The 11,056-nt window shown below is 38.5% G+C and overlaps 1 protein-coding gene across 1 annotated transcript in view; it reads left to right on the top strand.

Annotated features, from left to right (window-relative positions):
* Positions 1-9,583: 9,583 nt before the first annotated feature.
* Positions 9,584-11,056, top strand: part of NAA16 (N(alpha)-acetyltransferase 16, NatA auxiliary subunit) — a 59,376-nt gene continuing 57,903 nt past the window's right edge. Inside the window, exon 1 of the mRNA XM_010000859.1 lies at positions 9,584-9,667. Within this exon, the coding sequence (XP_009999161.1) occupies positions 9,631-9,667 (37 nt within the window). The 5' untranslated portion in view covers positions 9,584-9,630. The remainder of the gene's footprint in view (positions 9,668-11,056) is intronic.

Raw genomic sequence — 11,056 nt, 5'->3', positions numbered from 1 at the left:
GGAGGGGGCTGTCATCCCGCCCCTCCTGCCGGGGGTCTGGGACCGGGGCCGGTGTCCTGCTCCCCTCGGCCCCCCCTGCCCGTGTCACCGAGCTCGGGAGGCGGCCTCGAATCGCGGTACGAGCGGAGCAGGGATTTGGCGTTGCTGGGCTGCTCTCTGTAGGTGCTTCGTTTTCAGTAAGAAAGTCGGTTTTAGGTTAAAGGTTGCTCACTGAGCGATTTTCAGTGTAGTTGAAGACGTCTGGTGCTTTATATCCACCGTATCCTGACGCTGTGTGTCCTTTGGGAGACTCGTCTCGACTTCTATGTGCTGGTCCGCTTTTGACTCGGTTGATACCTTAGGCTGGGTCAGCAGTTTGAGACTTCATGGTGCAAAGGACACTTTGAAGTAACTTTAAAGAAGGAGCTCATTTGAGCTGTTAAGTTTCCACTCAGTCACCGTGTATTTTATAATGTTAACTCTTGAAGGAAAGAAAGACCACCCACAACCCCGAAAAAACCCCCAACAAAACAGCAGACTCCCCTCGTCGTGGGCTTATCAGTGTGATAGTAATGGAGTTCCAGCCTCAGCAAAGCTGAACAGTTTTCTGCCGTTCACTAATCCGCAGGCAGAGGAGCTCTGTGCAGCACGGTGCTGATTTGTTGGTAGGCACGAATTTCTTCAGTTGCTTCAGTAACTTTGTGGTTGGGAGATGAGTGTTTGGGCCTCATGAAGCTGAGCTCTAAACCATGTGTGTAAGCCTGTGTACTCAGTATGAAGATGGTGTGTTTCAGCAGGTGTTTCAGAGCAGTTTTCTTTTACCTGCTTTGGGTAGTATGCAGATTTTAAAAGACTTAATGGTTCTTAATGGTGATTTTTTTTTGCTTACTGCATGCTTATGGTATGCATCTTAGTAAGTCATTCTAGCACTCCTCTTTCTCTCTGCTAAAAATAAATTACTAATATTAGAACAGTTAAGTGATTATTCTCACTAGTAGCAAACAACTTCAGAGTAGCAGTTACTTCTGAGGTTTTTTCAACTGAAATATAGAGGACATTTTCCGGAGATACATATTTCAGATGAACTTTTTTTTTTATTATTAAGCAGTAGACAAAGTATAAGTGTTTAGACAAGGAAGAAAGAAAGTTACTTCCTTCAGAAGGTGTAACCGGCATTGTATAGTGGCTAGTCACAGTTCCTGAAGTATTAATGACTCTTGCTTGTTGGCTTGTCACTTCGTACATTGATACTTCTTGAAACTTAATTGCCTATTACTTTTTTTCTAGCTAGCTTTGACTTTTTCATGCTGTGCTCTCTTTCTGGAATACTAATGTCTCCAATAGTACAAATTGAACCATTTGGTGGCTTGACATGCTTCAGAGTATTTTAGTGTAGTGTAGTAGAGCTTCTAGTGCCAAAGGCTCTTCTCTGATTGAAGAAGCTTTTCCCTACTTTGGCATTGCCAGAATACTTTAAATTACTAAGGATACTCTAGGCATTTTAAAAATTAGAGAAGGAAGGGGGAAATTATGTGGGAGGCTATATAGTAAGACCTTACAAGCATGCAGTGATTTAATCACTTGGAACAGATGCAAGGAAACTGTACTTGTATATTAAGACTAAGTATTTTTACAAATACTCGGTGGAGAGTTAGCACATTAGTTAGGAAATAGGAAACTCATTTGGAGACAATCACAATTACTTAGGAGGCAGTGACTTGGTGTGTGTGTATTTAACACAGTCGAGTCAGGTTATCAACAGTCTGAACAAGATGACCATGTAACTTAACAGCAAACCAAGCTTGCAGAGCTACCCAAATTAGTGTGGCCTCATGGAGTTCAGTCATAAGCTGTGAAGTCTGCTCAGAAAGCTGAGTAAATAGTCTTCAAGCCACATCGATTTGTGTCCCTGCTTGCTTGGCAGCACTTAAGCAAGCTGACCTAAAACTAGCTGTGGTGAGAGAACTAGAAGCAGTTGCAGCCTAGGTAATAGTTAGAATTTCTCAGTACTACTGTCAGGTAGTGCTAGAGCTCATTTCTCTCACTGTCTTGGCTTCCAGGTCTGATGTGCTTCTTTTGCTTTCTACAGGGGCTTTTTCTCATAGTAGTTAGTGCACTTCCCTGCTTCTTACAGTGTGGTGTTGCTTAGGGCTGACCAACTTCAAGCTCTTTTCTTTCACTTCTTAGTTTCGTGGAGGAAGTGTTTGAGAGCTTACTGGCTCCCTTTTTATGGAAACAGAGAAAGGCATCCATAAAGCAGAAATAATACAGGAATGCTGGTGTGCTTCTTGCCCCTTAAAATCAGTCTTTGGATCATGACTTTAAAAGTGCAGATGCAACCTAAAATATGAATGTACATGTGGTAACTTAAAAATGTTTCTTGCTAACGATGAAATTTGGTAATGTGTACTGGGTGTTTACTTCTAGTAAGCTGAGGCAGATCTTTTATTTTTGTCTTTACAACAGTTTTAGGTTTGCCTTCAAGAGTATGTTTTGGTTTAAGCAGCTTCAACTTTTTTCTTCCCTCCACCTGAGAATTTGGATTATAAACTGTCTTATCTGAGAATTAGTTTTAAACTTTGGCTTTATAGCATCAGATCAGCTCTGTCTGGGCAAGGCATGATAATGTAGTCTCTGAGTGTTTTAGACGAAAGCCATGGTAGCGTTGTCATACTTACAGGGCTTACTTGCCAAATTGTTTTTAAGAAGTGCTTACTATTTTGTAGTAACTATTGGTGTCTGCCCAGTGTCACACAGTGTAGGGCATTGTCTGCTAGTTGTTTTTTTTTTGTGGATGGTATCATGCCTTTAAATATTTAATCCTTTGATGTCTAATTGAACATATTGTCATTGCATAAAATAAGTTTTGCTGCGTTAATTACAAGTGTTTCCCTCGAGGAAGGGCTAGCCTGTGAATATTTCATCCTGTTACAAGGGAGCTAAGTCCTAGTAATTTCAGAATAAAAGCGTTACTCTAAGACCAATTTAGCCATTTACTCTTGTTTGACTTCAAGTAATTAAACACATGAAGTCTGCAAGTATACTCCTTCGTAGCAGTGACTTGTTGCTGCTTAGTTGATTCAGGCATGTATCTTCCACTTTTTTGAGTGAGGAAATCTTAGAAATTATCTAAAGTGTCATATCTCTGAGGAGCTGCTCAACTTCTCTGTAGAGTCCTTTTTGTTCCCTGGCTTCTAAAATAATCTGAAGAGATTTATCCTCTGATAAAGTGTAAATATGCAAGTGTTTGTGGGAATTAAATAAATTCTTACTGATTAAATTTCTAAAAGCTATTTTTATGTAATGAAATAACAATGAATCATAAACATGCAAGTAGTCATTCTCCTAGTAATGATGTGAAGGTGTTACCAAACTGTTAAACCCAATAAATGGGATGGTATGATGCTATGGTAAGTACTGCCTCTGAAATTAGATTAATAGTGTAGCTGAAGTAGCCATTGTAATCCACTACTGGAGTAGTGGATGTTTGAAGTCTCTGTTAAAGATACCTCCCTTTAAAGATAGGAGCATGAAGCTGTCAGTAAAAAATACTCTGGTGTAACTAATAAGACTGAATTGTGGGGCTGTTGTGCTGCTAGGAAGGGGCAGCTTAGAAAGAACATAGGCTGTTTCCTTGACACTTCAAAAGAAGTGGTGAGGTTGTATGCGCAGCTGCAGACTATGACAGAATGACAGAATTGCAAAGGATAGGCAATAGACTAATGGTAAGAGTCAATAAGACTTCCATAAGGGAAAATCATGTTTCACATTTGTTGGTGATTTGAAGGAGTATGATTTGGAGAAGACTTTATCCCAAATAAATATTCCTGATTTAATTTTTCAAAAGGAGTTTGTAAATGTCATAGTGAAAAGCCCATAGAGCAGGCTTCCATGGAATGGTTCTGGTTGTTTGTTCACCCTGGACTTTTCTTAAGGAAAGTTCCTGTATGAATAAATTATAACTTTTCAGAGTTAGGTCCCATTGTGTTTGGTGCTGGCACTTTTTCTTAATTGCCTGTGGTGATACTGAACAGAACAAGCGATGAATAGCAGGAACAGTTCAGTCATACTAAACTATTAACGGCACAAGAAGTGAAGGCTGTCTGAAAACACACAGAATTATGACGTGTTTTTGGAGTAAGTTGAATCATAGTAAATTAAATTGTTAGTAGATTAATATTAGACTTGGAAATCATACTTTAATGTAGACCTAGTATGGGCTGTGAGCTGGATTGCCTGTAAGATTTGAGAGTTTTAGGGATTTTTGAGGTTCTGTTAAAGCAATGCCCTTGTACTGTAGTTGAAAGCTGGTCAATCCCAGGAAAAGAAAAATGCTGCTACTCAAGCACTTTTCAAGCCTACATTTGCAATGCTGTGTCTGCTGCAGCCTTTTTATCAGAATCACTGTGAGATCTTCTGTGGATTATTGAGATGAAATTAGCATTTTTAGGCATCAGTAATTGCCTTGAACTTGCTTAAAAATGTCTAAATAAAAGCATAACTTTTATAAAGCCTGAGATTTATACGTGTGTTTATCAGGTCTCAAAAACAGTGCTGAAGTTGATAGTTTAATTAGCTTAACTGCTCACAGATGCAGTTCCACTAGCTTGTGGAGCACCTGCTCAGTCTCAGATCTTCCTAGGCAAATTACAGTTTGATCCCAGGAGATGTGGCAGAGTGGTCTCTTCAGTACTTCTACACAAAGTGTGGATTCAAAACTACTTGAAAATGTATGATGGGGCTATGAGTTGTCTAATTTCTGGTGTTGCTGCTACTGTTTCTGCTTTGTGCAGGCATATACAGGTTCATACACAGTAGAGAACTTATACAAATAGTGAGGAAGTTACAGCTGCTAAGTACTTGTAAGCAAGAGCTCTTTCTACTGCATGTTCTCTTGTTTCTACCCCTTCAAAGTAAGGGATATTCTAAGGATTGAAGTTGTATTGGACATGTGCACAGTGCAGAATTAGACAAGGTCTTGGTTAAAGGCAAGCTTTTTAATAACAAGCTTCTGCCTTTAAAAGAGGCGTTCCTGCCTAAAATCTAAGGTTCATCAACTATTCTGAGAAATATAGGTTGTATTTTAAATGAAGATGCAATAAAGTAAGGAAGGCTTTTGAAGAGGTCCAAGTGTTAAATGCCAGTTAGGAATACCAGCAGTATGTTGGTGTTCCGTTATTGTTTGTGTCTGGTTTTGGTTAGAATGTATATTAATAATCTGAACAGCCTCTAAATATTTATCGCATAGCTCCTGGAAGAGTTGCTGCCCGGAATCACAGTCAGTGATAACTTTGAGGGTTTTTTTTGTTACAGAACTTGGTCACCATTGTGGCTTGGACAGATATCCTGCACACTGACTGCCAGCATTCTTGCTGTAGGGCTTGGTTGGTAAGCGTTGTCTTTTTCTAGGCTCTAATGTTCCACATTTAGCCCTTGGATTCTTTCCATATCTGGTCCCCCCTGTCAGTGCTACACAGCAGACATAGTTTTAAAAAATGAAGATGTAAGCACTGAGAATCTAAGATGAAAATCTTGTTTAGATTAATTCTAAGTGTTAAAGTTTTGTCAAGAGGTGAGAGGTCTGCAAGCAGGATTATATGGAAGTACAGTAGCAGGGAACACTACAACTTAAATTATGTTTTTCTAATAAAGCTTGAAGCCAGTTTTTTTAGCTACTTTGCTGAAATGCTTATTATTGGTGGCATGCTTATTATGGTCCAGCATGTTTCTGGCAGGGCTGCACATTGATGTGCAGACCTGTATTAATAGGATGTGGGCTACACAGGTGGGATCTGAGAATAGTGTTAAATTGCTGGCAGTAGTCTGAATTTAGTGTTTCACGAGATGTTGTCAAGAGATGGCAAAACCAACTTTCAAGTTGCAGTGTTGTTCTTTAAGAAAATTGTTTATGCTCACTGTGAGACTGGTCAGTGTGTCTCATCCAGATTGAACTTGTTAGCTATGGCTTTGTTACAGCCACATACACCCTTAAACAACTTTAAACATCTTTAAACTATTAGAAGAGTTAAGTTGATCAATACAGCCTAGTTGCTGTGCTTAACACTGTTACTGGTTTGATGTGATACCTCCCCTTATTCTTTGAATGTAATACATTTTATTCATCTTTCATATGAAAATGGTTTATGAAACAACATTGTGTGACTTCAGTACACTTGGAGGCATTAGGGACGGAGACTGAGGAAGGGAATTGGTTGCTGCAACTGCAGTCTGTCTCAGTAAGTAGTTGAGATTCTTTTTTCTTAAGACAGGAGTGTTAATATCTGGGAGCCATAATGAAATATTCTTTAGCTATAAAATTGCCAATCTGTGTATTAAACTCTATTTTCAGTGTGTGAAAAATGTAGCTATTCTCTCAATACAAGACCTTTTTTGAGCGGCAAATACTTTAAGGAGGTAGTCTGTAAAAGTATCCCTTTACTAACCTGATGTTGCAAATACTTGAATATAATTTACATGTGAGTGATTAGTGATACGTGAAATAACACTGTTTTATGAAGTTAACCATTCAGATCCCTGATTCTGTTGATATTTAGTAGCAGAAGGGGGTTTTATCTGTTTAAAAAATTATAGCATGACACAAGAAAAATAAATTAGAATTTGTGAATGGCAGTTCCATAAGTAGAAATAACAAAGCACTGTCATAGAGGATTAGTCTACTCTTGCTCTTTGCTGTAGCCTTGTTACCAGTATTCTTAACCTTTACAGTTATAGTAACTTCCTAGATGCTGTGCCTATTTGACCTATGTAGAGGCACCTGATACCTATCTGAAAGTGCAGAAAATGTCTAGCTTAATTGTATGGCAAAAATATACAAGTAGATTATATCTTTGAGTTAATGCTGAAAAAGGGAATAAGCCAGTATGAGATGTTTGCTAGAGAAGGTAACATCCTTCCTGGAACATCTGGTAGCAGAAGTCTGGGTAACATTTTGGCCTTGCCAAAATCTTCCTTTGAGGTTTCAAGCATGTAGAGATTCATGATTTGGCTTTAGTTTTAGCAGGAAATGATTGCTATGAAAGGGTGATGGGGAACCTCACAAAAAGAGCAACAGATAAGGCCATTAAAAAAAACCAACAAACCAACAAACAAAAAAACCAACCCAGCATATTAGCTTGAGCTTTTAATATACTGAAGATTAAATGCGATGGGACCAGATGATCCTTGAAGTCCCTTCCAAACTGGCATTCTATGATTTATGACCTCCTAATTAAGGCATTTCAGTGATATTTATCTTGATTAGTACAAAATCTGAGAATACATACAGAGACATCAAGTTTCTCAACTATGACATTTCCATCTGTACTACAAAATGAGATGGTATATGTCTCCTGTAAACAAGATACAGGTGGAGCATGGTGTGATCATTCAGTGTTTGGACACACAAGTTTAAGAGCTGTCTGTCTGGCTTGAAACTAGCAGGTGGCCAAGAACTGCTGTGGCTTGTGTCTTGTTTTGAGCTAACCTGTTCATATGCAAGTGGAAATATGCTGGTGGTCTCTCTGCAAGCCAGACAACTGTGAATGTTTAACTTCTGTTTCTCTTTCAGTAGAGAGTATTACCTTCCCTCTTCCATCCATCTGTTGCCCTTTGGAAAATCTGATCTTGTTTGTTGTCCAAAAATCTCAAATTTGTCTATAATAATCTAAGTTCAGTTCTTACTCCAGTCCTAAGACTGAACTCTATAGGATAAAAATGTCAGAACAAGGATAATACATAGGACTTCAAGTAGTTAATATATTTTAAGTTCACACTTGACTCAAATAGCTTCTGTTCTGTGCTTAAGTATTGCTGTGGATTTGGGGTTTCACTTAACATTGCAAGAGTTGTAGAATCGTGGATGAATGTTCACTATTGTGTTATTTTTTTTTAGGCATGCCTGAATAAATTTAGAAAGGATACTTGGAGCATTGTTGGTATTTTCTTATGATTCTTTAAAAACAATATTATGCATTTTATGTTAAGGAAATAAAAAGAGTTGAATGGGAGAGTTAGACCTTCTCCTAGAGGGGACTCCCAAGTTTTGCTTCAACCTGGGTTATTTCAGATGAAAATGTGGAAACCAATTGTCAGTTTAAAATTCTCCAAGCCTTTTTGTTGCTGTTGTTTAAAAGTTAATTGATGTAACTATTTGCCTCTAATGGGAACTCCCTAGCCATCCTGCCAGAAGTCAGCCAGGCAGAGCAACCTGATCTGATATCAAGGTTAGTTCCCCTTTGTTTTGAGGGGTGATTTAGGTGATGTCCAAAGGTTACTGCTGACTGAAATTATTCCATTATTTGGTCTCCACTTAATCATGGTTAACTGGAGGTGTCTCAAGTTTCAGACAGAAAAGACTTAAAAACTGTCTGCAGCTAAGGTCTTTCCCACAAACTGGAGGAGGACCTTTGTTTTGGCACCTCAACCAATTACTCAGGTGTGAGCCAATGCATGTTTCTCTATTGCTTGTACCCTGGGAAGCAATCTGATGATGTGTTATGACTGCAAAGGAGTTGCTACACTCTACCTCTCTCCTGGAAGATTAATGGAGTGGGAGTGCTCTATGAGAGACAGTTAACGTACTCGGGCACGTAACTGAAGTGACACAGTTTCTCCTGAGAATAGCTGTCTAAGTTACAGCAGGACAATACACTTTATTAACTGAAAATGGTGCCAAGTTAAGCTTTGTTTGTTTGTTTTTTTCTTCAAGTTGAGAAGCTAAATGACCTTAAATCATTTTCATACATAGTGACACAGGCATGCCTTTAACTGGCTTAAGTAAATTTATTTTAAGGTGGTCAACTGCATTGTATTCAGTAATCAAATTAATAAGACCTTACTGACTTAGTAACATCAGGTAATATCTTTTGACAGAAGAAAAGAGATTCAGGTTCATGTGTTTGTTTTTTTTTTCCTTGTGTTCCTACAGTTGAGCTGCATTTGCTGCTAGTTTACCCTAGTGATTAGGTAAATGGTACCCTAAATAAATCTAAGAGTAGCCCTTAGCTGTACTATTCCAGCTGGAAATTGGATTTTTAATTATTTTTTTTTTAAATACCTGGGTGCATTCTCCCTGGATATCTGTATGTAGATTTTTGAGGTTACAATAGGTCGATCCTACTTCATGCTTTCTCTCTTCCTCACAAAAATCTACACCAGCAACAAGGAAAATCTTCTGTCTGAGATTTCTTAGTAAGGGAGGTCACTAAGCCAGGGAAATGAGATATTGAAAGCAGTGTATCAACTCTTTAAGGCTAACTCTTCTCAGAAGTTCTCCTGAGTCAAGATTCGTAACTTGGCTCTCTATTTTAAAATTTTCTGGATCAAAGCAGATACTCTTACTTGCCTTTCCTATTTCTTTGGAAAATGAATTACTTGATTTTTATAAAAGGAGACAGTGAGGCATTGGCTGTATGTAAAATGAAGGCAGATACCATTCTGAATGCTGTAAAAAGGCAATGTAATATGAATAGTCATGTTCAGCTAGAGCTGCTTGATGATCTTATTTCCAGACGCTACTGAAAGAACTGCTGCATTTGTGATAATGTGTTAAGGTACTCTTTTTGTAAATGCATTTCAGTGATCATATTTCACCTTTTTTTCCAGAAATGTTATGAACAAAAACAGTACAAAAATGGACTCAAGTTCTGCAAGATGATCCTCTCTAACCCAAAATTCGCTGAGCATGGAGGTAACTGCAGACTCAACATTTTTTTTCTCTCCTATAGTGAGCTTAAATGTATAATAAGTCTATTCTATACTAATGGGAATGAAAGGAGCCTGTTCCTAAATATAATTCTGTTCTTAGAACTTAATACTTGCTGTGGATTTTCAGTCTTTGTGCATTCAAACCCAAGATTCCCCTCTAGCTCAGTCAAATGCTCCTGTGTGGTGAGATGAAGAAGACCAAAATATATGGTGGAAACACACTTCAGTGAAGCTCCCAAATAAGTTGCCTTTCTAGGTTTCTGGGTCAGAATGCTAGTGTGGGTTTTTCTTACATTCCTATTTAATAGCAAGCCCAGCCTTTTTTTTTTTTTTGCTATTACAGGAGTGTATTCTCCCAATGAATTAGAAATCTCTTTTTTTTTTTTTTTGTCTTTTTTTTGTCAAGTTCATACTCTTATTGCTGCTTAGAAGGAGCAAATTTAAGTGTAAAACTGTCCCTGCTAAGACTTGGACCTGGGAACAGAATCCTGTTCTGATAAATACTTCAGAAAACGGGGCAGCACTTCTGTTTAACTCTGTCAGAACTTAATCCTCAATAAGGTGCTCTGTAGTGTTACTGTATTACAGGGTTCCTATTGCATGGTTCAGCCAATATTTCCTTCTGATAGTGAATTTTTCTTGTCTGTCTGCAACCTAACACCACGTGTGCGTGTACTGTACCAGTAAAAGTATTTTCGTGTTTGACATTGGCAAAATATTAACCTAAACCTTTTTGTGCTTCCATCAGTTTCTGCTGTTTCTTCATCTTCATTACTTCCTTAGAGATAAAAGTACAGTTTTCTTGTTACTCCAAAGCTAGAGTGCTTGTCCAGCTCTCACCTAATGCGTTTGTCTCTACCAGCACTTGTGTTTTTATGAGATTTCTGTATACATCTGTCTCTTCTGCTCTTGCTGCCTCTTAAACTTTTCCAGGACAACTAGCTGCTTTGGCAGTCCACATACTACTTTGGGCTCTGAGCCACTAATGGCTTTGAAGCTTGGGAGCAAAGCCTGAAATGAACAGCTGAAGCAGAACTAAGCCAATGAAATGATCTGATGGGAAGCTGCACTGTTGTCACACTTAGCTTCAGAGACAAGGAATTTGAAAAATTTAATGAGAAGGTGGCAAGCAGATGGATTGCTGTGGCTGGACAGTGATCTCCCTGGTGTGGGGAAGGTAGGATTAGGTTGTCCTGCTTCCCACTGTGTGGATATTCCTTTTCAGGCTTCCTGATATTATTGGGAAGGTATTGTAGCTTTCTCTGTTCTGACAGTGTGGATGTAGGACAATTTAAAAATAAATAAAACTCCTGGCTTATTTTGGGTCATCATACACTTCAGGTGTACTTTTACAGAAAACTATGTTCAGCAG

Source organism: Chaetura pelagica, unplaced genomic scaffold (assembly GCF_000747805.2).
Source record: "Chaetura pelagica isolate M959 unplaced genomic scaffold, ChaPel_1.0 scaffold115, whole genome shotgun sequence".
NCBI classification, from domain to species: domain Eukaryota; kingdom Metazoa; phylum Chordata; class Aves; order Apodiformes; family Apodidae; genus Chaetura; species Chaetura pelagica.
This window is presented reverse-complemented; position numbering and strand designations above follow the sequence as displayed.